General features: G+C 40.4%; 1 protein-coding gene across 5 annotated transcripts in view; it reads right to left on the reverse strand.

Moving 5' to 3' along the window:
• Window positions 1–26,227, reverse strand: part of ANKS1B (ankyrin repeat and sterile alpha motif domain containing 1B) — a 758,955-nt gene that overhangs the window by 12,581 nt on the left and 720,147 nt on the right. For all 5 annotated transcript variants that reach the window (XM_054028751.1, XM_054028742.1, XM_054028776.1 and 2 more), the window contains 2 exons: window positions 15,754–15,840; window positions 12,274–12,411 (listed from right to left, as the gene is read on the reverse strand). In XM_054028751.1, the coding sequence (XP_053884726.1) occupies window positions 12,274–12,411; window positions 15,754–15,840 (225 nt within the window). The remainder of the gene's footprint in view (window positions 1–12,273; window positions 12,412–15,753; window positions 15,841–26,227) is intronic.

A 26,227-nucleotide genomic window follows, 5' to 3' on the forward strand; every position in this document is an offset into this window, starting at 1 on the left:
TAAAAATAGTTCAAGAGATGCTGCAAATTATTTTCCTCTTTAGCACATTATATAGTGGGACAACAGCCATGCTCAGAACCTGAATAATCCACAGAGGCGCTGGACATGCAGTAGTCATATGTGAACAGAGGCGTGCCTGGTAAATATGTTCAACTATATCCTAGTAGAGAGAATGGACCATATTACATTAAAAATATTATGTCTGTAGGTGGGAAAGGAGTCATACATTATGTATTAAGTTAGAGAGCACCTTGAAACCAGGCAAGGATGCAATGGAATTAAGGCTTCTGGGGATTTTTAAAACAGGAAAAGCCAACTGCAGAAAAATATCTAGATACAAACTAGGTTAGGTTTGGGGATTTCTCATTTACAGTGTGTATTCAATACTGGAATGGGAATACTGTACTGAAGTTGACCAATATGAGTGCCTTACATGTGCTATGCCTGAGTAGGGGAGTGGAAATGCCACAAGGTTCCCTTGCAGAGTTTCCACTTGGGGTGTTTGTGGGGGGAAACAGGTTTGGTCCCAGTGGCATAACCAGGAGGTTCACCACTGAATAATCAGTGAATCCCCCCAATATCTGTGGAGGACTTCAGCCTCCACAGCCCCCTTCAGGCTCCCTGGGTCAGCTGTTGGACCCATGCACTACTTGGTACTCCTGCAATGGCTGGTGGCCAACCCTTCACCCAAGGATGATTGAGAAGGAAAGTAAGTAAGTTAATCCTGCCAGGGTATGTCCAGAACATGACAAAGGAATTCAGAAGAGGTGGATTGTCTTGTTTTGTTTTTTTGAAATTCAAGTTGTAACACGTACATGCCTCAGCATGCCAACCTGACCCAATAGTCTCCTGTCACTTGTATTCTAATTGTTCTATTACTATTTAATATTTGTTTTATTTAGGACTGTCAAGCGATTAAAATTAATTGTGATTAATTGCACTGTTAAACAATAATAGAATACCATTTATTTAAATATTTTTGGGTGTTTTCTACATGTTCAAATATACTGATTTCAATTACCACACAGAATACAAAATATACAGTGCTCACCTTATATTATTATTTTTATTACAAATATTTGCACAGTAAAAAACAAAAGAAATAGTATTTTTCAATTCATCTAATACAAATAATGTAGTGCAATCTCTTTATCATGAAAGTTGAACTTACAAATGTAGAATTATGTAAAAAAAATTGCACTCAAAAATAAAACAATGTAAAACTTTAGAGCTTACAAGTCCACTCAGTCCTACTCAGCCAATCCTCAGACAAACAAGTTTGTTTACATTTGCAGGAGATAATGCTGCCTGCTTCTTGTTTACAATGTCACCTGAAAGTGACAACAGGGTTTGCATGGCACTGTTGTAGCCGGCATCGCAAGATATTTACATGCAAGATGCACTGAAGATTCGTATGTCCCTTCATGCTTCAACCACCCTTCCAGAGGACATGCGTTTATGCTGATAACAATAATTCTGCTCGATAACAATCTAAAGCAGTGCGGACTGACACATGTTCATTTTCATCATCTGAGCCAGATGCCCCCAGCAGAAAGGTTGATTTTCTTTTTTGGTGGTTCGGGTTCTGTAGTTTCCACATGGAGTGTTGCTCTTTTAAGACTTTTGAAAGCACGCTCCATATCTCATCCCTCTCAGATTTTGGCAGGCGCTTCAGCTTCTTAAACCTTGGGTCCAGTGCTGGAGCTATCTTTAGAAATCTCACATTGGTATCTTATTTGCGTTTTGTCAAATCTGCAGTGTAAGTATTCTTAAAATGAACAATATGTGCTGGGTCATCATCCGAGATTGCTATAACACGAAATATATGGTAGAATGCATACAGCAGGAGACACATAATTCTCCCCCAAGGAGTTCAGTCACAAATCTAATTAATATTTTTTGTTTTAAATGTTTTTTTCCCATCAACATGGAAGCATGTCCTCTGGAATGGTGGCAGAAGCACGAAGGGGAATACGAATGTCTAGCACGTAAATACCTTGCAATGCTGTCTACAAAAGTGACATGCAAACGCCTGTTCTCACTTTCAGGTGACATTGTAAATAAGAAGCATTATGTCCTGTAAATGTAAACAAACTTGTTTGTCTTAGCGATTGGCTGAATAAAAAGTAGGACTGAGTGGATTTGTAGGCTCTAAAGTTTTACATTGTTTGGTTTTTGAGTGCAGTTATGTAACAAAAAAAAGCTACATTTGTAAGTTGCACTTTCACAATAAAGAGAGTGCACTTCAGTACTTGTATGAGGTGAATTGAAAAATACTATTTTTAAAGATTTTGCCCCCTCCCTCCCTTTTTTTTGTATAAAGAGGACCTGAAGGGTTTCTGCTGTTTCATAAAGATTTTGTTTTCACTTCTTTTTCTTAAAGCTCAGGATTGTCAAGTCTGGTCTTCACTGGTGTGGTGGAATGCTGCCTGATTTTACTAGTTAAGCTTTTCTGGATGTATGTGGGTGTCACTAAAAGCTTACTGTGAGCTAACACATTTCAGTAGAAAGAAGGGGGCAGGTTAATAAGGCTATCCAGTGTCCCAAATATGGGAGTGAAAATAAGTATTAGCAAAACCAACAAAAATACAGTGGAGTTTTAAACAATTGACTAAAAAACCCTTCCCTGCTCAACTGCTAACTTTCAGTTTCTTGTCTCTTGGGATTTCATAATTTCCCTAGTTCTCAGTCACAAAAGAGTCTTCAAGGGCAGATGAGCCCAGAATTTCTAATGTAGAGACAGTCAGGAAACTTTTTGTTTTTTAAATAAATTTTTCAGGCTGCCTTTATTCATCATAATGAAGCAATAAAAGAGAACGAGTCCAGTTTTTCCTTTTGAAGGTCACCTTTAACATTCCTCTTGCTTTTCCATGTGATATGGATATACATAGGGCCCAATTCTCTGACCCAGCCAAGAGTGTTCAGTGCAAGTCTAGAGGGAGGCAAAAGAAGGAGAAGGTGGCTTTATGTTGTGCAGGCTTTGGTCTGGTCTGGCATGAATTAGAGCAGGCTGAAGGCTATTCTGATCTGTGCCGGCTGCTTTCTATCCCCAGGAGCCACAGACCAGCTGAGCTAAGGGCCTGTGCCCTGTGCTGAACGGGAATTTGGCATAGGATCTACCATGGTGACTTTTTATTGTTGGAGGATCCCTCTCTGGAGGAGGATATGCTTCAGTGGCAAGTGAAACCAGGTTGAGGGCTGCTTTGTGCTACTGGACAGTGCAAAGCAGCCTTTGTTGTACTGATGAATCAGGTCCCACCTTTGTACAATATTCTCAAAGTCTGATGTTTTGGGTATTTTCATGCAGAAACATTACTCTGTATGTGATTGTGCTAAGCTGCACATAGTCAGCCCTGAATACTAAATATCAATATCAAATATCACTAAATAGCAAATCTTGTAGTTTACCTCTCCTTACATTAAATTTGATTTCTTCTCCCCAGAAAAATGTGAAATTAGAAGAAGCCTTTTTTACAAGATAAAAGAGGAGCAAAAGTTAAGTATTGTATCTCTATAATATTTATTTTATAGTTGCCAAAATATAGTTAGAAATAAAAATAAATAAAAATGTACATTTTTCTACTGACAGTTGGATTTTCTGGAAAGAGCTATTGTAATATGCTGAATATAAGAACAACTTCTGCAGTTATCCATAAATGTGGTATGTAGCCCAGGACTGTATTGTTTCTATGGGCAAAAATCTGCTTGAAAGCTCAAGCTACCATAGGAACAAACAAGTACTGTACTTTAAATAGAAAAGGTGATCTCAATCTACTGTATGTTTATGTTGTGCATATTTAGCTTTTTTTTGATGGAGCTTATGCTTGCATCAGAAATGTTACATCCTGAGAAAAAAAAATATAACACAGAGAGAATATTTGAACAGGCGGCACCCTGGTGAGAATTATATAGCAGGAGAATACTATGTTAAAACAGCGAGACATGAAAGTCTATCTGTACATCTTAAAATAGCTATTATAAGTGCTTAACCTCCCCCATGGTAAGGAAGATATTGGAATTATCCTGAATCTCTAGTCTCTACTTGGAAGGCAGAGAAAAACTGAATTATATTTACTACATCTGGAATTCTACATGTTTGTGGTTAAGCCTTATTGACAAGAGATAGTACACTGTAGCTATTACGAGCTTTTCAAAGGATTGGGAAAATTAATAATCCATATTGACTCAATTAGGGCCATTCTAACTGGTTCACTTTTCATTAATTCCACCCTCTTTAATTAATAACACATCTTGTTGACCAAGGCCTAATATTTTTAAATATAAATTTAAGTTTTTTTCTATTCCCTATTCACAGCAAATCTCAGCATTAAGAAATGAATCAATACAAATATTTAATGAAAACTAACATTTCTTCTAAACGCCTTGAACAGCTATTTAAAATAATTAAATCTTTGTATCTTACCACTTAGCAACACAGCCTGTCTTAGCCGCTACAGCAGCATGCTCAGACATAGTTGAATTGTTTCTGATGTTTCTAACTGATCTATATTCATGGGAAATGTGTTTCAAGAATACATGCACAATATACTCTTTGAGGATTTTACATATTTGTGCAATTTTTACTCAGGAGTCGACCCCAACACTCCTCAAGTCGGCATTACTCGGTGGTGAACCCGAGCCAGGGAATGCCATTGGGTTCTTGGCCTCCTTGGCAGGGACCGGTACACTTGGAACTCGTGGGCGTTTCCCCCAGTACAGGGACCACAGTCGAGGTGCTCCTATTCAATGGCTTCTGAAGGAAGGGCTCTGCTGCCCCTTCGGGCAGAGTCCAATCTGGACTCTGGTACTGAGTATCAGGAGCTGGTGCCACGAGATCCAGTCTGTACAGGGGTGGAGGGGGTGCCCTCAGCTGGTGCTGGCCTCCTCCTCCTCTTCTCCTGACAAGGCTGTATTGAGAACGGGCATGTCACTTTCCCAGGACAACTACAAGGCCCAACAGGAGCTGCTGAATAGGGTGGCCAAAAAGTTGGGCATACAAGTGGAGGTAGTAAAGGAGTCCTCCCATAGTCTGGTTGACATTCTGACCGCAGTGGGCCCAATGAGAGTGGCCCTGCCTCTCAACAAAGCCATCCTGGACCTGACAAATGCCTTGTGGCAAACCCCTGCTGCCCTACCTCCTACAGCCAAGAGGAAGTACTTTGTTCTGGCTCAAGGATATGAGTTCCTGAATACTCATGCCCCCACCTCCTCCAGATCCCTGATAGTGTCTGCTGCCAGTGAATGAGATCAGCAGAGTTTGCAGGAGGTGACTCCCAATGCAAAGGACTCAAAAAAGGTGGATCTGTTTGGTAGCATGGTCTACTTGACTGGGACTCTCCGGTTCAGGATCACTAACCAACAGGTGCTCCTGAGCAGATATGACTTCAACATGTGGGACTCCATGTTGAAGTTTAAGGACTTGCTGCCACAAGAGGTTAGGCTGGAGTTCTCCTCACTAGTGGAGGAGGGGAAGTCCATAGTGAGGGTCTGTAGTGGCCATGCATAGGAGCTCATGGCTCCAGTCCTCAGGCCTCACGCAGGAGGTTCACCAAATCCTCCAGGACCTTACTTTGAGGGCGCTTCACTCTTTTCAGAGTAGAGTGATGCAAAGCTCCACAGTCTGAAAGATTCCAGGACAACCCTTAAGTCCTTGGGTTTGTATACCCCGGCAACTTCAAGGAAGCACTATAGGCCTCAGCAATCCTCTCGGTGCTTGCCTGGCAGGACCCAAAGAGGAAAAGGAGCAGGGGCGTTAGACAGACCACTGCCCTCTTCCTCCTCGGCATCAATGCCTGCCTCTGCCAGACATTTAGGGGGTTCTAAGCAGACATTTTGATGGGATGCTCGAGTACTCGTACCACTCAGAGTTTCTGGATCCTGTTTCCTCTTCATTTGCAGACATGTCCCACTTCCTCCAGGCATGGTCGCGTATTCCTATGGACCGTTGGTTGCCGAGCATGGCAGAAGTGAGATATACCCACCAGTTCAGTTCTACCCCCCGTCCCACCCTCCCTCCCTATCCCTCTTCAGGGACCCTCCTCAAAAGCAACTTCTGACCCAGGAGGTTCAATCACTCCTACAGGAGGGAGCTACCTCAAGAAGCTAAAGTTCCATATGGTCTCATTGGCTTCCATTATTCCCTCCCTGGATCCAGGGGACTAGTATACCATCCTCAATTTGAAAGACGCCTACTTTCACATTTCCATCTTCCAAGGCCACAGAGGTTTCCTCAGGTTCCTCATGAACAAGATGCACTACCAATTTGCAGTACTCCCATTTGGCCTGTTTGTCAGCCCGACAGGTGTTCATAAAATTCATGGTGGTAGCAGCAGCCTTCTTGAGGAGATGGGGGCAGGATGTGCAAGTCTACCCATATCTGGATGACTGGCTAGTCAGAGGCCAGTCCAAAATTCAGGTAGTGTCCAGCCTCCACCTCATTTATTCCACATTCCAGGCTTTTGGCATGCTCATAAACACATAGAAGTCTACCCTCATTCCAATACAGAGGATAGAATTTATTGGAGTGGTGCTTGACTCCACCCACACCTGAGCCTTCCTCCCAGAAGGATGGTCTCAGACGATAGTGCACCTCAGGGACCAGTCCATTCATTACAACAGCCCATTCTTGTCTGAGGCTGTTGGGTCACATGGCCTCTTGCAGATATGTGGTGCAGCTTGCAAAGTTACACCTCAGGCCCCTTCAGACATGTCTGGCTTTGGTGTACTTGCCAAACTGCCACCATCTGGACTCAGTCCTCACAATTCCTTCCCTGGTTCTTGCCTCTCTCAGTTGGTGGCTGGACACACTGGTGATTTGCGTGGGCGTTCCCTTCGCACAGCCCCATCCTTCAATATCCCTGGTCTCAGACACATCAGCACTAGGCTGGGAAGCTCACCTAGGGCTCCTCAGGACTCAAAGCCTGTGATCTCCAGAAGAGCTCTCACTACACATCAATAGCAGAGAACTCAGCAGTTTGCTTGACCTGTCAAGCATTCCATTTTGGGCTGGTGCTTATGGACAACACTGCAGCCATGTTCTACCTCAAAAGGCAGGGAGGGTCTCACTCTTTCTCCCTGGGTCAGGAAGCTGTCCTCTTACTGGACTTCTGCATAGCCCACTCAATTCACTTTGAGCCTCATCACCTTCCAAGAGGGCATAATGAACTGGAATATTGCCTCAACAGGTCTTACTCCAGTCACCACAAGTAGTCACTTCACTTGGACATCATGAGGGATGTTTTCCAGAGATGGGTGTCCCTTGTCATAGCTTTCATGGAAGGTGACTTTCTTAGTGGCCATTATTATGGCCAGAAGGATCTCGGAGATCTACGCCCTCACGTCGGAGCCTCCATACACAGTTTTCTTTAAGGATAAGGTGCAGCTGCGTCTTCACCCCAGCTTCCTCCCAAAGGTGGTTTCCCAATAGGGAGGAACGTCTTCACACTGGATGCTAGATGTGCCCAAGTGTTCTTTAGAGAGGTGCAAACCATTTTGTAGATCTACCCAACTCTTCATAGCGATTGCTGAAAGGATGAAAGGTCTCCCTATCTCGGCTCAGAGACTTTCGTCGTGGATCATATTATTGATTCATACGTGTTATGAGCAGGCAGGTGTTCTGCCACCAGCTATCCTGACTGCCCACTCCATGAGAGCACAGGCATCATCATCAGCATTCCTGGCTTAGGTCCCACTCAGGGCATTTGCAGAGCGGTGACTTGGTCATCAGTGCATATGTTCTTTAGTCATCACGCCATTACTCAACAGGCTAGGGACAACGCCAGTTTCGCTCGAGCTGTTTTACAATCAGCATGTCCATGAACTCCAATCCCACCTCCTTTGCAACTGCTTGGCAGTCACCTGCATTGGAATGGACATGTGCAATCACTCGAAGAAAAAACAGTTACCAACCTTTCTGTAACTGTTGTGCAACAAGATGTATTGCACATGCCCATTCCGCCCCTCCTACCCCTATTTATTGGAGTTGGCTGGAAAGAAGGAACGGAGGAGGTGCGGGATCAGCTGGGCCCTTTATACCAGCGCTATGAGTGCGTGACACCAAAGGGTGCCAGAGCCACTCCCATGGGTACCACTGACAGAAAATTTTCTGGTGACTGTACTTGTGGCACGCACACACCTACATTGGAATGGACATGTGCAACACATCTCGAAGAACAACAGATACAGAAAGATTAGTAACCATTTTTTTCTGATGAGTTTACAAACCACTTGAGATTCACCGTGGTAGCTAGTTACCATGGTGTCCTCAGGATCTCTTGAGAGGTGTATAGCCTTGTAGTTCAGCTATCCTCTTTAAATATAGAATATATTTTATCAAAGTAAATGTAAACATTTGATACAAACATTTTCATGCCACTGTATATATTAGCATAGAAAGTTTTATACCTTCAGCTTTTTAGTGTGTAATTAATTGAACACACTGTAAAAATCTAAAGAAAATTTAGAACATTGCAAGATCAAGCCCCTTATTTTTGAGCACTCTGACCCAGTACAGGAAAAATCTTAAACACACACAATCATAGAAATGTAGGGCTGGAAGGGACCTCAAGATGTTATCTAGTCCAGTCTCTTGCACTGAGGCAGGACCAAGTATATCTACAGCATCCTTGGCAGGTCTTTGTCTAACCTGTTCTTAAAAACCTCCAGTGATGGGAATTCCACAACCTCCCTTAGCAGCCTATTCCAGGGCTTAAAGTACACTTATAGTTAGAAAGTTTGTCCTAATATTTATCTAACTTAAATCATTCTTGAAGCCACTTAAGGCCATTACTTCTTGTCATCCCTTCAGTGGACATGGAGAACAATTGACCACCACCCTCTTTATAACAGCCCTTAACATATTTGAAGATTTATCTGGTCTCCCTGGGTCTTCTTTTTTTCAAGGTTAAACATGCCCAGGTTTTTTTTTAACCCTTTCTCAGAGGTCAAGTTTTCTAAACCTTTTATCATTTTTGTTGCTCTCTGGACTCTCCAATTTATCAACATCTTTTCTCAAGTGTGGTACCCAAACCAGGACACAGTTCTCCACCTGTGCCAAGTGGAGCGGGACAGTTACCTCTGGTGACTTACATACAATACTTCTACTAATATACCCCTGAATTATATTAGCCTTTTTAGCAACTGCATCACATTGTTGACTCCTATTCAATTTGTGGTCAACTACAACTCCTAGATCCTTTTCAGCAGTAGTACTACCTAGCCACTTATTTCCCGTTTTTAGTTGTGCATTTGATTTTTTTCACCCCTAAGTGTAGTATTTTGCATTTGTCTTTGCTGAATTTCATCTTGTTGATTTCAGACCAATTCTCCAATTTGTCAATTTGTTTTGAATTCTAATCCTGTCCTCCAAAGTGCTAGCAGGCCCACTCGGCTTCTGTCATCTGCAAATATTATAATCATACTCGCCACTCCATAATCAAAGTTGTTAACGAAAATATTGACCCAGTATGGGACCCAGGAAAGATCCCTGTAGGACGCCACTAGATACATCCCCCACTTTGACAGAAAACCATTGATAACTACTCTTTGGAAATGGTCTTTCAACCAGTTTTGCGCCTATTTTATAGTAATTTAATCTATTCTAGACTACATTTTCCTGGTTTGCTTATGAAAATGTCATGTGGGACTGTATCAAAAGGCTTACCAAAAAATCAAGATATATCACAGCTACAGGTTCCCCCCCATCCTCTAGGCCAGTATTCCTGTCAAAGGAGGAAATTGGGCTAGTTTGACAGGATTTATTCTTGACACATCCATGTTGGCTACTACTTATAACCCTATTAGCCTCTAGGTGCTTACAAATTGATTGTTTAATAATTTGTTCCAGTACCTTTCCAGGTATTGAAGCCTGGCTGACTGGTCTATAATTCCCTAGGTTCTCTTTGTTCCCCCTTTTAAAGACAGATACTATGTTTGCACTTCTTCACCCATCCTCCATGAATTCTTGAAGATAATTGCTAATGATTCCGAGATTGCTTCAGCTAAGTCCTTAATTATGCTGGGGTGATTTTCATCAGGTCCTGTTGCCATCAAAACAGCTAATTTATCTAAACATTCTTTAATCTGTTCTATCTCTATTTTGACTTGTGTTACTTCCCCCCTTATTGTTAGTATTAATTGTGTTAAGTATCTGGTCACCCTTAACCTTTTTAGTAAAGACTTAAGCAAAATAGGCACTAAATACCTTAGTCGTCTTGATGTTGAACATTATTAGTTCTCCTTCCCTGCTAAATAGAGAACCTACACTTTCCTTCATCTTTCTTTTGCTACTAATTATAGTATCTTCTCTTCTTGGCTTTTATGTCCCTTTCTAGGTGTAACTCACTTTGTGCCTTAGCCTTTCTGATTCTGTCCCTATATGTTTATGCTATTCTTTTGTACTCATTCTTAGCAATTTGTCCTTGTTTACACTTTTTATAGGATTCTGTTTTGATTTTCAGGTCATTAAAGAACTCCTGATGGAGCCATATCAGCCTCTTAACTAGCCTTCTTATCTTTCCTTCACCTTGGGATAGTTTGCTGTTGCACAATTAATATTGTCTCCTTAAGAAATGGCCAGATCTCCTGAATCCTTTTTTCCCTTAGATTTCCTTCCTATGTGACCTTACCTACCAGTTCTCTGAGTCTGCTTTTTTGAAGTTCGTTGTCCTTATTCTGCTGCTGTCACTCCTTCATTTCCTTAGAATCATGAAATCTAGCATTTCATGATTACTTTCACCCAAATTGCCTTCCACCTTCAGATTAGCAACTAATTCCTCCCTGTCAGTTAGCATGAAATCTAAAATGGCTGTCTCCCTGGTTACTTCCTTCACCTTCTGAAACAAAAGGTTGTCCCCACTACAGTCCAAGAACTTAGTGGACATTTTGTGTTTTGCTACATTACTTTTCCAACAGATTCTGTGTAGTCAAAGTCCCCCATTACTACCAGGTCTTGTGTTTTAGGTATTTCTGTTATTTGTTCTAGAAATGTGCCATCCACCTCCTCCCCGTGATTTGGTTGTCTGAAGACCCATACCATGATGTCAGTCCTGTTTTTCCTCTTTTATCTTCAATCCAGAGACTTTCAGCTGCTCTGCCTCTCACCTCCTTATGAATCTCAGAACAAGTGTGTATATTCTTAATGTATAATGCAACACTTCCTTCCTTTTTTGCCACTTGTCCTTGCTTAACAAACTATATCCCCTATATAAATATTCCAGTCATAAGATTTATCCCACCAAACGTCTGTGATGCCATTGAGTCATAATTTATCTTATGGACTAATACTTCCAGTTCTTCCTGTTTATTCCCCAGTTTCCTTGTATTTGTGTACAGACACCTAAGAAGTTGAGCAGATTCTCCCACTGTTATCAGCTGTTGATTCTCTTGATGCTCCTATGTACCTATTGTAATTTTCCTTTTCCCACCCAACATTTAGCCCTCTGTTAAGGTCATCTTTTTTAATACTTACATGTGAGCTTTTGCTACTTCCCCACTTTGAACCTAGTTTAAAGCCTTCCTCACTAGGTTGGTGAATCAGTGTGTGAAGATGCAGTGTGTGAAGATGCACATATTAGATCATCTCCCTCCAGCAGTTCTCCTTCCTGGAACAGCATCCCATGGTCAAGGAAGCCAAAGCCCTCCTGTCAACACCATTTGCTCAGCTATGCATTCATTTCCAGGATTCACAGTGCCATTGGCTTCAATGGGACTACTCACATGCTTCAAGTTAAATTTATGTGCTTTCCTGGATCGAGCCAATTACTCGACTGCTTGTTGGATAAGCCCAAAAAGTGTAAAGTACATCAGTCCAATTGTGCAATATGTTGTTGTTTTCATGGAAATAGATCAGAGTTTGAGAGTATTTAAGATTTTTACTTCTTTGTAGTGCCCTGAGATTTCAGAAGGGGTGACCAAACTTTTTGAAAAGAACTTTTATGAGCCACTACCATTGCAGCCAGTTAAAGGAATTGTATGTATTACATAGCTTTGGAGAAAGCTGTGTGCTAAACCTGATCATTAGAATCAACAGCTGAGAAACAAGAACAAACTTGTTCCAGAGGAAAAATTATTCCATAGAGAAGTGAGGGGAAATGAGCTAACATCTCAGAGAAATACTTTGTAATCCTGCAGCAGTGTCATTTCATCACCTAGCTGGCTCTTTCTAAACCTTTTCAATATATGTAACATTTACTATTACTAATTTTATACTGATAATTTTTAATGAAAATGATTTATAAAGGAAATTGTCAAATGAAACAGCTTCCGTAAACTGACCACGTCAAATGCAGTAAATACATGGCAGTAGTGGTGATTAGTCTTCAAGTCTTTAGTGATGTATGCAAACGTCGAGAGGTCTTCTGGGTCTTGTGCAGCACAGGAAATGTTGCGGATTTCATGTTCAGCAATAATATTCTGTTAAAAAAAGAACTAAAGTATCACTATTTTTCAGTCAACACAGGAATTAAGGATAGATGCCCCTTATATAATAACTTTATCTGTTTTTAGCATTTTAAGGCTATAGTCATCCTCTGTAGTAAAATATTTCAAAGGTACTTTGTCTTTTAATTAAAATATGATTAAAACACCACATGTTCAGCTTCTTACACAGACCATTGAATTCTGGCCCCTCCAACAGTATCCAAAGTATTATCTAGCATCAATAGTGAATCCTACAGGAAACTGCAAAATCCTGGAGCTTTCCTCCAGTTCTGGGTCGCTTTTCAAATGAGAGCACTGTACAATTTCCACGGTATCCTGTGACAAAGAGGCATCTTTCATGGGACACAGCTGAGAGAATAACTATAATAGACTATTAATTTTCTACGTCTATGCCCATTGATACTGCTGTTTCTGTTCTAACAATCAGTACCACTGCAGCCCACAGGTAGATGGGACAAGGTAGGACAGTGCAGGTGCATTCTCTGGATCTTTGCATGCACAGTTTGAAGAAATTCAATCTGACTCTTCCACCTCAAATAGAATGAACAATACTCATCAATGTACAAGCATGGAGCTGTTAAAGGGGTTTCAGGAAAAGGATTACTTTGGAAAGATGTGGCAATATATCTCAGTTTACTGTCAAGACCATCCTGCAAGAGGGATATGGAGAAATTAAACTGTTCATGTAGAGAAGGACACGTATGTAATGGCCAAATTAAACTACAGAATGGTACTGAGGCAAAGACAAGACATATCTGCCTGATGTATGAAAAGACGACTTTGTATAAAGCTTTCGAGAAAATAATGAACGTTTACCTGTGTAAAAATACTGTTGTATCTTTACCTTGTTTAGGCCAGAGGACCCAGGAAGCCAAAGAGGAGGCTGAATTATGGTCATAGATTTAAGCCTCGATTTCAGCAAAGGCACATGCTCAAAGTGAGTCAACGAATAAGGATAGTTTTCACCATATGGGTAAGTGCTTTCCTAAATCATAGCCTTATTCAATGTGGCTACTGCATTTCCACAAACACAGACTATTCCTGTCTGCAGGATGACATCGCTACTCCATCAAAATACTATAGTGCTGCTACACACTGTTTTTTTGGCACTAAGCATACAGTATTATCATAACATATATGATGTCTAATGTCACAGTCAGTGAGATCTATGGCTAAATGTTGTGTCAGTAACATCTATGCAAATTAAAAGCATTCTTTGAGCATGTCTCTTTTTTTGGAGGGGAGACTATATGTAACTCGGTCATTTGAATCACTCTCCCCTGTCTTCTTCTAACCTGCCAAGATATACTTGAATACTTGGCAAGTTTTCTGAAAGGCCTATTAATATCTAATTGAGGAAATAATGAGTGAGTAAACTCTGGATAAAAGGGCAGCATTCCAACACTTTTTTATATTTCAAATTATGCAAAAATCCAAAATAAGGAAATTGTAACTGAAGACACAAAATAATCCTCTTAATCTTAAACTGTTGCAGCATATTATTTGCTTTCTATTTCTGTATAATGTATTACTCAGACCAAATGACAATAAACAATTATTATGCCTTAATGGACACCCATTTGTGAAAATCTTTATACTTAATTATATTTAATGTTCATTTGATTTTATGTTGCTTTAGGCAAAACACAATAATATGGTTTTCTTTATATTTCTTTTGTTCACAGTTTGAGAACTGTTGGCCTAGACAAAGATTTTTATCAGAATTAAAATGATACTAAAAAGCAAGGTTTTAGCTTCCTACAAATAAAGCTGTAATACATTACCATATCATCATGGTGTGTTACCAATGTTGCATTAAAGATGAAAAGGGATTAATGCTCAAAAGATATTAGAACTATGTGAAATATTTACCCCCAAATCAGTAGCTACATAATACTCATCTGGTTTCAAGTGTGCTTTACGCTTGAAAACAGGTTCAGCTCACTGAAAGTTTTGCTAACCCAGGGGTAGGCAACCTATGGCACGCGTGCCGAAGGTGGCACGCGAGCTGATTTTCAGTGGCACTCACACTGCCCGTGAGTGTGAGTACCACCGGTCCAGGGGGCTCTGCATTTTAATTGAATTTTAAATGAAGCCTCTTAAACATTTTAAAAACCTTATTTACTTTACATACAGCAATAGTTTAGTTATATATTATAGATCTGTAGAAAGAGACCTTCTAAAAACATTAAAATGTATTACTGGCACGTGAAACCTTAAATTAGAGTGAATAAATGAAGACTCGGTACACCACTTCTGAAAGGTTGCCGATCCTTGTGCTAACCTTTGTAAAGCTCTCAAGTGACCCTGGACTGAGTAAACCTGCACTGGTTTAGAGCTTTGTGTTTTGAAACTAGTTGAAACTCATGAGAGTCTTTTGCCTATTTTAACTTGAAATCTCGTGGTTTTTGGCATTTATCTATATTGAGATTTTTCCTTTGAAGGAAGGAAGGAAGGAAGGAAGAAAAGAAAAGAAAGAAAGCCCATGAATTTCCATGGTCCAAAACAAACAGCTGAGTTTCACTTTATCTAGTTTTTGTACAAAGTCCTCTCACTCCATAAGGGGTTGCTTGCAATGACCTAGAGTTCCCTTGGGACACTGCCACAGCAGAACCGTACTCTTGCTGTGTAGGCACTGAAACCATTATAAACCAGGCTGGAAGTACTAAATTATACCTCCAAAGGGGGCAAATTCTGTATATCTGGCCTGTGTGGACTTTTTAAGGGAGCCTGAGTTAAAGCGAAACTGAGGCGCGCCTCAGCAGAGCCACGCTTGGCCAGAGCGGAGAACTAAAGGGCAGGCACAACTTATGACACTCCCTTAAAATGGTTGGAAGCTGGAAGACGATTATACCAGTCTCATACCTCTTGACCTTTGTTACGTTGGGTCTTGTATAAAACCCCACAATTTTAGTACATGTACAGGGGGGTGGGAAAAGCCCCCATTCGGGATATTTTGTGTTTTGAAAAGCAAGGAGCACATACTTTTCTGCATAATGTACTGTAACGGGAAAATAGGTTGGGGGATTTTGTCCAGGTGAGGAGGGGCATTCTCCCAAACCCTTCTTGTGATGAGCTTCCCTTTGAAGGGGGAAGACTGGACACAATTCCCTCCAGAACTGCCATCAGTGCTGCTCTATTTGTCCACAGGAGTGGGTTTCTGGAGAGTGAGAGAGGTACTCTGTCTGTTCAGGGTAGGAGAGAAAAAAAAAAAGGGGGGGGGGGAATCCAAGCCCTGATCCCCATGTGGCTTTTACTAGATAAGCTATCTAGCACAATGAGGAATAAAATCTGATGTCCAAATATTACACATACCTTATTTGTTGCATCAATAAATTTGACTCCCTTGTAAGAAACTGATAGAACAATAGTAGGGACTTTCTTCATTTGCTCTGTAGATTTCTGAAATAAAAATGAGACAGCTGTTAGAACAGTTTGTTCTGCAGTGGCAAGTGTAGCCTGTTCAATTTTTTTTCTTCTTCTTTTTCTCCCGCTGGTAAAATATATGTGAATTAAAGTAAAACAAAACTTAATTTAAATATTTGTCTCTTTCTCTTGACTATGCTTTGGGCTTGTGAAACAGCTGCCAACACAGCCTACAGCACAGATATTGATTTGCTAGAATAAAGGAATGCAATGGATAGCTTTGCACTTTAGTAAGGTGAAATACAAGTAGGGCCAAAACTCTACCATATAAAATTATTTTAGTATGGATTAGTAGTTGGTTGGTAAATAGGGTTCAGAGAGTACTCATTCATTGTGAGCTCTACAAATGGGGAAAAATATGAAGTGGGATCAGTGATTTATTTTTTGGACAGGGAAAACAAATTCAGCTGCAATCAAATATGGAGATAACACCAAAGTCAGAAAGAGTAAACGGTGAAAGAGATCAAACTGCAAAGTAACCTAGACAGATTATTAGAGCAACTAAGTAAGACGAAATCCAGTATTTATGGAGTGTCATATACATAAGATCATAAGCACAGATCTAAACTAAGGAATAGCTGCTGTATCTGGAAATAATGTGTTTCAGAAAAAAGTAGAGTTAACAGTAGATAGCAAAATAATCATGAGCTTGAAAGAGAGGGCCAATGATCAGATCTTCTAATCGGCTCCTGCTCCCTCAGGACTCAATCAGAATTATACATTTGTGACATGAAATTCAAAACCAAAGAGCCAACCAGATTCTGCAATTATGTCTGTTTCCATGAACAATGAGGGTAACTGTCTCTGCTAATCAAGTTTCATAGTTATCCCCTACATATATTTTGTGTGTGTGTGCGCGCGCACGTATGGTTGCATCTCTCTTATTAATGGTGGCAGACTGAACAAGACAATCTATACTGAATAAAGATTCTTGTAACCAGAAGGGCTAAAAACGTCCTTTTTAAAAAAGGAAAGCTTAAATGAAAATTTCAGAGAATATAGCAAAATCTGCATGAAGGTATTAATTCCAGCCACGTTTCGCTTGAGCATGGAAAAAAAGAGTACTGATGCCAATGGAATGTGTGTGTGAAAAAGATGTCAAATATGAGCTTCTTCATAAAATTCAGTGACAGTTCACAGAACGCATGACAGTGAATTCATGAAAGCTTCTGTATATCCATCCATCAGAATAGCAAGCAATACACCCAGCCTGCACTTAGTTCCAGACAAAATATTCATAAACATGACAACACAGATTTAATCATCTAGCAACCCAGCTTCTAACTTCCGTCCTGTTCTTTCTACCCCTACAGCTAAATCTTTTGTTCTGAGACTCTGTCTCTTATCTTAATTTAACTGCCTCCTGTCTGGCCTTCCTAACAACACTATCCACTCCCTCCTAATCCATATAAAGCACACCCACTAAATTAATCTTCTCTGTCCATTGGTCCAATCACATCACCATCTCTTTTAGTCTCTCCACAGGACTCCCTTCCTCAAATACATCAAGTTCAAGCTTTATCTCCTTGCCTTCGAAGCCCTGCATAGTTCTGCCCTCCCTATTTTTTCCATCCTGTCTGTTTCAATGTCACTCCTTTCCTCTCCATCCCCTTTAATCTGCCAGTGATGCAAGCTTTTACATGTCATTAGTCCACTTCATTAGTCCTTTGGCCTTTTTCCGTACCGCCCCCTATGGATAGAACACCCCCACTCAGATCTGGTCTGCAAGGTCACTATCTGCATTTAAATCCTCCCTGAAGAGTCAGTTCTATGTAACACCAGCATAAACTAGCTGATCTCCATGTCAAGGTTGGGGATTGGTCCTGCTTTGAGCAGGGGGTTGGACTATATGACCTCCTGAGGTCCCTTCCAACCCTGATATTCTATGATTCTATGAAGGTTGCGAGGTAACAGGGGATAGAGTATTTCTAAAGAAAAGCAACAATAACAAAAAGAATGAATGTTATTTACTCTACAGTAACTGTGGTTCTTTGAGATGATGTTGCCAGTGTGGAGTCCACTGTAGGTGCCCATGTGCCTCATGTGCGCCAGATTGGATTCTTTTGAATACCAGCATTTGTCAGGCCTATGAATAGGCCCTGTGCATCCTCATGTTCCAACAGGAAGGCATAAAGGGTGGAGTGGCCATGACCCTCTCTCAGTTCTCTTGCAATTTGAAACCTGTGTTCACTGAGGATTCTGAAAGTGGGGATGAAGAGTGGATTATAGGATCCAGACTGACAACAACATCTCAAAGAACCATTCTTTAGTAAATAACCTTTCTTTCTTCTTTGAGGATAGCAGTGTAAATCCCATGATAGGTGACTGGCAAGCAGTACTCTGTCTGGAAAGTAGGTAGAGTAGTATCAGCTGCATTAGTCAAACAGAGATTGTAGTACCGCTCTCCTGAACTTGGCATCTGCTTTGGCTGTCTAGTCCAGGGCACAGCGTTTGATGAATGTCAGTGGGTTACTCTACATTGCCGCCTTGCAGCAGGAAGAAGGCACACAGATTGATTGGTTGATTCAGATGGAATTCTGACAACACCTTGGGGATGAGCCTTTGATGAAGTTTCAGCACCACCTTGTCCTATGAAATGTCCTAATAAGAGGGTGAGCCATAAGGACTGTCTTCAGAGTGAGATGAAGTAAGGAGCATCCGGAAAGCCTTGAGAAGATGATGCTGAGGTACTAGGTAGGGGCAGGTTCTTTTGACCAGTGGGTAAGTACGTAACAGGCCCTTGATGAATTCTGATAGCTCTGGGTGAAAGATGGAACATGACTGCACAGGTGGATGGCAAACTGATATTGCTACTAGTTGAACCTTAGTGGAGCTGAATGAAAGGCCAGACTGTTTCAGATGCTGCAAACAGTCCAGGCACTTTGGTATTGAAGCATGCAGAGGGTCCAAGCCACGCTGGCTCTGCATATCAAGAACCTCTTCCATTTTGACAAATTAGTCCCTCTGGTGAATGTTTTCCTTGTCTATATCAGGATCTCTGGGACTTGCCTTTAGCACTCCATGTCCACGGTACGTAACCAGCCAACATCCAGGCTATCAGGTAAAGGGACTTTGAGTCTGGATGGACTATCTGACTGTGGTGCTGTGACATGAGAATCAGGCAGTTTCAGAACTAAATCAAAGGGTGAATGGCCATCTTTAAGTCAGTCAGCCATTGGCCAGTAGAGAGAATGAGGAGAATTACTGTGGGTTTGTTTCTTTTGATTTTTGAAGTCACCTGGGTATCAGGGAAGTTGGGGGAAAGGCAAATGGAGGCTTGGATTCCATTGCAGAAGAAAGGTGTCTGGCAATGACTCCAGGTTCATGCCCCTCTGGAACAAAAATTATGGCACTTGGAATTGTCTTTGATAGTGACCAGGTTTATCATGGGACCCTTCTCCCCCAATAGAATATTGGCTTTGATGGACCTCTGCAGGGATCACTCATTATTGGTCACAATTATTTGCTCAGGATGTCTGCCAGGTCATTGCTGACTTCTGAGAGGTGAAGAGCCAACAGGGTTCTCCCATGTTGGTGACACCATGTCCAGGGTTTGATAGCTTCCAGGAAGAGGGGTGATGAGTGGGCATCGGCTTGCTTGTTTATGTAGAGTATCATGGAGATGTTGCCCAGTAGGAGCTGCACTATGAATTTTGGAGGACAGGTAGGAACATTATACTGGTTAGTCTGACAGCTCTGAGTTCCAGGATGTTTATGTGAATCCTATGTCTCCTGGGGACTAGGTCACATTCATTTGTGGGTAATCCAGGTGACATTACCCTGCCCCAGATGTTTCTGTAATCACAATCTTTGTTGGGAAGGCGGATGAGAACAGTACCACCTCCCACAGATTTTTGGGTTCCATCATCCCTATCACCTCTGTGAGGACATGAGGTAGCAATGAGACCTTCAGGTCACTGCAGTGTCTCAATGGAGAGTAAATGGACCTAAGTCAGAATTGTAGGGACTGCAGGTGAAGTCCAGCAAGCAGTGTCAAACATGTACACTCTGACATATGGCCTAACACTTCAAGGCAAGTTTGTACCATGTAGTGGGGTTTGATTTTTATCTTAACGAGCAGTGATTGCAGTGACAGAAACCTGTCTTTGGCAGGTACTCTCTCTCTCTCTGAAGTCGATCATAGTGCCTATCAGCTCTATCTGTAATGAGGTAAGACATGATTTTTCATATTTCAGCCAGAGACCTAGCTGGGTGAACGGAGAGGTAGCATATTCTAGGCTCACTGCCACTTCCTGCTGGGACTTGCTTTACAGTCATCCATGTAAGGGTGGACGTGGATGTTCTGTCTCCTCAGGAATTCTGCTACCACCACTTGGCATTTTGTGAAGACTGTCAGCACCATAGACAGTCCAAATGGCAGTATCTTGTACTGCTAGTGATTTGGTCCCACTTTGAATCTCAGATACTTCCTGTGGGCCAGGAAGATAGTTTTATGGAAGAATTTGTCATGTAACTCAAGAGCCACAAGACAGTTCTGAATCTGCAGAGATGGTATGAAGAGGCAAGCATTACCATTCTGAATCTGATGCAGTGCATGTATTTGTTCATTCTCCTTAGGTCTAGGACAGCACAAAGTCCCTCCCCCCACTTTAGCATAAGGAAATATCAGAAGTAAAAGCCTTTTCCCCTGTACTGCTTAGGTCCCTCTTCTATGGTTCCTAGAAGGAGCAACAAGGTCACTTCTTTTTGTAACAGTGAGATGGGTCCCTGAACAGGGACAGGGATAAGGTGTGGAAATGAACAGGGTAGACATCATTGCCCATTGTTAACATCCATTTGTCTCATGTAGTAGTGGATCAAACATGGTGGAAAGAGGTTAGGTGGCTTGCGAAAGTAGTGGGAGGCTTTGGATCAGCTCCGATGTGGCTCTCAACACTGCTATCAAATCTGTTGCCTTTGTTTTGTCCTAAGGTGTGCCTTCTGAGAACCTGAATTTCTCTTGGACTGTGGATACTACCAAGGACCCTGGATTTGGGTGGGTATAAAAATGTTCAAAGCCTTTTAAGGTCATCTGGTATTTCTTTTTTCCACCTGTTTTAGACGTGGGACAAAGACTGGCTCGGGTTTGCCAGAGTTCCTTACCCAGCTGAAGTATGTCCTCGTTGATGGGGAGAACAATCCTAGCTGGATTTGTTGAGCTTAGAATACCAAAAAGCTTGTTGGCACTTGTCGACGTTTGTACTGGGAATCCTCCACTCTGGGCTGTTCCCAATTCTGTGGAAGATTTGGAGGCTTAATCCATGGAGTGATGTTTTTACATCCTCCTTGTGGGATGGTCCTGTGTGGTGGTTGAAACTATATTTATGCACTATGTGGCGTTTTCTTTTCGCATCATGCTTCTGTGTTAGCGCAGATGTGCCAGCTCTGGTGTTGAGGTTGCCAGTGCTGAGGTTCTCCGTGCTGGCTTTGATAGCATCCTCTTTGTTGCCATCCCTTTTCTGACTGATTAGGGATGTGGTTTCTGCTTGGGGAAGCATTGATTGATGTTCACTCTTTTGACTTCACTTCAGTTTTCATTTCTTCTGAGTCTGAAGTGACTCACATAGATTGCTTGAGCAGATGTCACAAGTCAACCATCCCTGGACTTGTGGGTTCTGGAAGAAAACTACCTGCATGCCGAGCTCTCCCCCGGCAAAGGCAGCACTGGCTGTGCCCATTGATGAGGGGGGAGTCTGTCACAGGACGGGCAGGATTTGAACCTTGACAGTTTGGTGACTACCCTGTGGCTGGCAGTTGGTGCAAAGCATCTCACCCTGCTGTAAAGGCTGTGTGTGTCGCTTCTTTCTTGTACTTACACACACTTGCCCACACACTTAGAGCACCCAATCAAGGACAACAAGGAAAAACAAAGGGTGAAGATAATTTTTTTCACCAATTCAGTTTGAGAAATAATGGGTCGGACACTCACTGGGTTTCATCTCGCTCCCATGAATGGGCAGGAACTCAGGGATGGTGATGATTACTTCACTCTTTATGCCCTCACATAGGAGAATGAGGAGTCACAGGGCACAAATGTGGCCCTAATGAACGTTGTTTTTCAAAAGAATCCAATCTTATGCACACGAGACACTGATGCACCTACACTGGGATCCACACTGAAACACACTCAAAGAACATTGTGTTATCAATCCGCAAGCTACCATGAGAGTGGTCACTATGACCACTTGCATGTTCTCTACCGTTCATCTGTTCATCTTTTTCGAGGAGGGATTGTGCTTCCTTTATATTTGTACAGGACATAGCACTATGTGGACGCACATGGAAACAAATTATGCATAACAATAAAACAATAACTGATTATTACAGTTAAATCCCATTTAGTATTTATCAGTTAATATAATCATAGTTTCAATAATCTTTGAAAAGATCTGGAGACATCTGCTCAGATACCACAATAATCTACCATATTTTTCACACTTGTGTGGTATTTGAGAATCCCGTATCTTCTCAATGTTACATATTTGCCTCTTAGTATTCACTATTCTAGGACATCACTATAGAATTTATATCAGACAATCCCCTTTGCTATCACATCACCAGCATCTGTTAGTCAATGACCTTGCACAGTTTAAGGTGTGTTGGTGTCCAATGTACTCTGTGAATAATTTTAAACATTATTTTTCTTTGTGACTGTCCTTATGAATTTGAAATCTTTCCCCAATGGCTACTGTAGATCTGAACTCTCAGTTCTTTCTTCCATGTGACCTTTAAAGACTGAAGTGAATTAATTGGAAAGCTACACTCCATTAAGGTAGAATATATTTTTGAGAGGACATGTAAGGAAAGTCACACAATAAATAGCCTAGAAAGGGCTTGGCAAACATGGATATATACTTAATAATGCAGTGTCCCAGCTGTTAATATCTTATAAATCCTCTAGATTTAATTTCTGCTATGTTATGTCTATGTTATGTTCTACGCTTCCTGCGTGCAATGAAATATGGGACTGAGGCCTGAAAATCATCTTCTAGGAATCAGAAAATAGATTTCCACATTACTATAAATCCTGTCCTCAACCAATAAATCATTTCCTCCTATAGTTTGATTTAGGCATTGACCCAGATAAACACCTGCTCTGACAGCACGGGCAGTTGTTTACTTAGAAAATGAACTCAATTCAAGTCCATTTCATTTGAAACCCACCTGGCCATTATACACCTGAAAATCATCTTATTAATGATTGCTTGAGAGGCAGATGGGGTTTGTTGTATCTTATTTTATTTGTAATTAAAAAAAAAAGGAATGTATGCATAAACAAAACATATATTTGGTGGCATCTATCTCCCTTCACCTCACTGTTCCTACACTGTAAGCTCTTTGAGAGGGACCATATATTTCTATTTGTTTGTACAGCAACTAGCAGAAGAGAATCTCAATCCAATCTGGGACCTTTGAGTGCTACTGTAATAAAAATATAAAGTACGGCAGTCAAACGATTAAAAAATTAATTGGGATTAATCATGTTGTTAAACAATAATAGAATACAATTTATTTAAATATTTTTGGGTGTTTTCTACGTTTTCAAATATATTGATTTAAATTACAACACAGAATACAAAGAGTACAGTGCTCACTTTATATTTATTTTTGATTACAAGTATTTGCACTGTAAAAACCAAAAGAAATAGTATTTTTAAATTAACCTAATACAAGTACTCTAGTGCAATCTCTTTATCATGAAAGTTGAACTTACAAATGTAGAATCATGTATAAAAGAAACTGCATTCAAAAATAAAACAATGTAAAACTTTAGAGCCTACAAGTCCAATCAGTTGGGTCATCATCCGAGACTGCTATAACATGAAATATATGGCAGAATGTGGGTAAAACAGAGCAGGAGACATACAATTCTCCCCCAAGGAGTTCAGTCACAAATCTAATTAGGGTTTTTTTTTTAAATGAGCATCATCAGCATGGAAGCATGTGCTGTGAAACGATGACCGAAGCATGAAGGGACATATGAATCTTTAGCGCATCTGGCATGTAAATATCTTGCAACACCAGCTACAACAGTGCCATGTGAACGCCTGTTCTCACTTTCAGGTGACATTGTAATTAAGAAGTGGGCAGCGTTATGTCCCGTATATGTAAACAAATTTGTTTGTCTTAGCGATTGGCTGAACAAGAAGGACTGAGTGGACTTGTAGGCTCTAAAGTTTTACATTGTTTTGTTTTTGACTGCACTTATGTAACAAAAAAACCCTACTTTTTTAAGTTGCATTTTCATGATAAAAAGTTTGCACTACAGTACTTGTATGAAGTGAATTGAAAAATACTATTTCTTTTGTTTATCATTTTTATAGTGCAAATATTTGTAATAAAAATAATATAAAGTGAGCACTGTACACTTTATATTCTGTGTTGTAATTGTAATCGATATATTTGACAATGGAGAAAAACATTTAAAAAAATTAAATAAATTTCAATTGGTATTCTATTGTTTAACAGTGCAATTAATTGCGATTAATTTTTTTAATCGTGGTTTATTTTTTTTTTGAGTTAATCATGTGAGTTAATTGCGATTAATTGACAGCCCTAATAAACAGACTAATAATTTTATTATATTTTATCATTTGTTAACAACTTAATAAAATATACTGGCTAATATAAAATCATGTTAATTTCCTGATTTTTCCTCTCTAACCAATAAAACTGAATGTTGCATATACTATTTAAAGAGATTACTCAATTATACCAAGCCATTAGCAATATAATAAATACATACATTGGGAGTACAAGTTTATGACTTTGTAAAATCTTAAAGTTTAATCCAGGTTTTCCATTTTCCCAAACGAATCTGCTAATTATGGCCTGTATTTGCTTTCAATAGCTATCTGAAGATATAGGTGGAGATTACCAAATATGTAATTAAACTGTAGAGTCAATACCATTTTCTGAAAAAGTCTGAACGTGACTCTACATTGTTAGCGGCAATTTGTTCCACCTCCCTCCCCCCCAAAGCTTAGTGTTTCAGTACAGGAATCACACTATCCCTTATTTTACACACAAGTGCCTTACTTACAATTATTCTGGGGATTACATATCCTTACTGACTTTCTGAGTGGTCCACCTGGACAATGTTGTTTGCGTGAGAGAGATAATAGTAACAAACATTCACTTTTTGTTCAATTAGTGTTGTAGCCAGGCAATTTTGAAAGTACTTCATACATTCTATCAAATTAGCCAGCTTCTCTGGTTCCATGAGTTTTTACAATATCACCTATATTCTTATTGGATATAATACTAATGTAATCTCGTTGGATAAGATATTTGTTCTAATGGCCATGGCAAAAAAGTCCAAAGCCATAATAAATAAAAGATGATACTGGAAGCATCCCTGCTTTACATCTATTGCAGTGGTTCCCAAACTTTAACAACCTGTGAACCCCTTTCACCAAAATGTCAAGTCTCGCGCACCCCCTCCTAAAAATGAATATTTCCAGGGATTTTCTCCTTTACCTGAGTATAAATTATAAAAGCAGTGATCTTGGAAATATAAAATTTGTTTTTATGACATGCTTAGTACACACTATTAATTATTATTTATCATTACAGTATTTTTATTACATTATGAAAACAGCAACACTGTTCCAAGATTTCACTTTCGTAGCTTGTATCACTTTGAATAAGCCTGTTATAAGACAAGGCTCCTATTTTTCATCAAGAAGTATCAGATGTGAAACAGCATGAAGGTATGTAAGAAGCCAATACAAAGAGTTCCTCTTATACAAGCATTCAGGTCTTGAGCAGTTCAAGCAAACAACACACGTTACAACAAAGCTTAAACTTATTCTTCATAATACTTTTAAAAACAATACTAGCTGCCTATTTAATTTTAAAAACAGCAAAAAATATCCACCTCCCTTTCTATTTCTTATAAGGAGTCTTGAAGTTTCAATCTCTTCAGTGTGATAAATGTGCTTACTTTGATCTGCTTAGCTCTTAGAAGTCCTGGGGCTCCGGGCTGCTGGTCCCATGCTCCCTAAGGACAGCTCTGTCCACCATTAGGGAATTTTTCCCCGAGAACCCCCTGTAACATTTTGCGAACCCCAGTTTGGGAACCACTGATCTATTGATATCTCAAATGGTGAGAAACTATGCCCCAATCTTGCCATCAGACTCACAGGCAGATTCCTTGAGCCTATGTGGATCCAATTTGACAATCGGGATCAACATTAGTACACAGAATAGAAGCTGTTGGATTTAGCTAAAATAAATGCATACTATTAACCAAAAATTATGCTTTTTGAGATTAGCAAACAAACTCCTCTCCACCCTGTCAAATGCCTTCTCCACATCCAGCATCATGATGACAGTGTAGTCTGAATCTTTCATGTGCCAC

This window comes from Malaclemys terrapin, chromosome 1 (genome assembly GCF_027887155.1).
Source record: "Malaclemys terrapin pileata isolate rMalTer1 chromosome 1, rMalTer1.hap1, whole genome shotgun sequence".
Classification (NCBI taxonomy): Eukaryota; Metazoa; Chordata; order Testudines; family Emydidae; genus Malaclemys; species Malaclemys terrapin.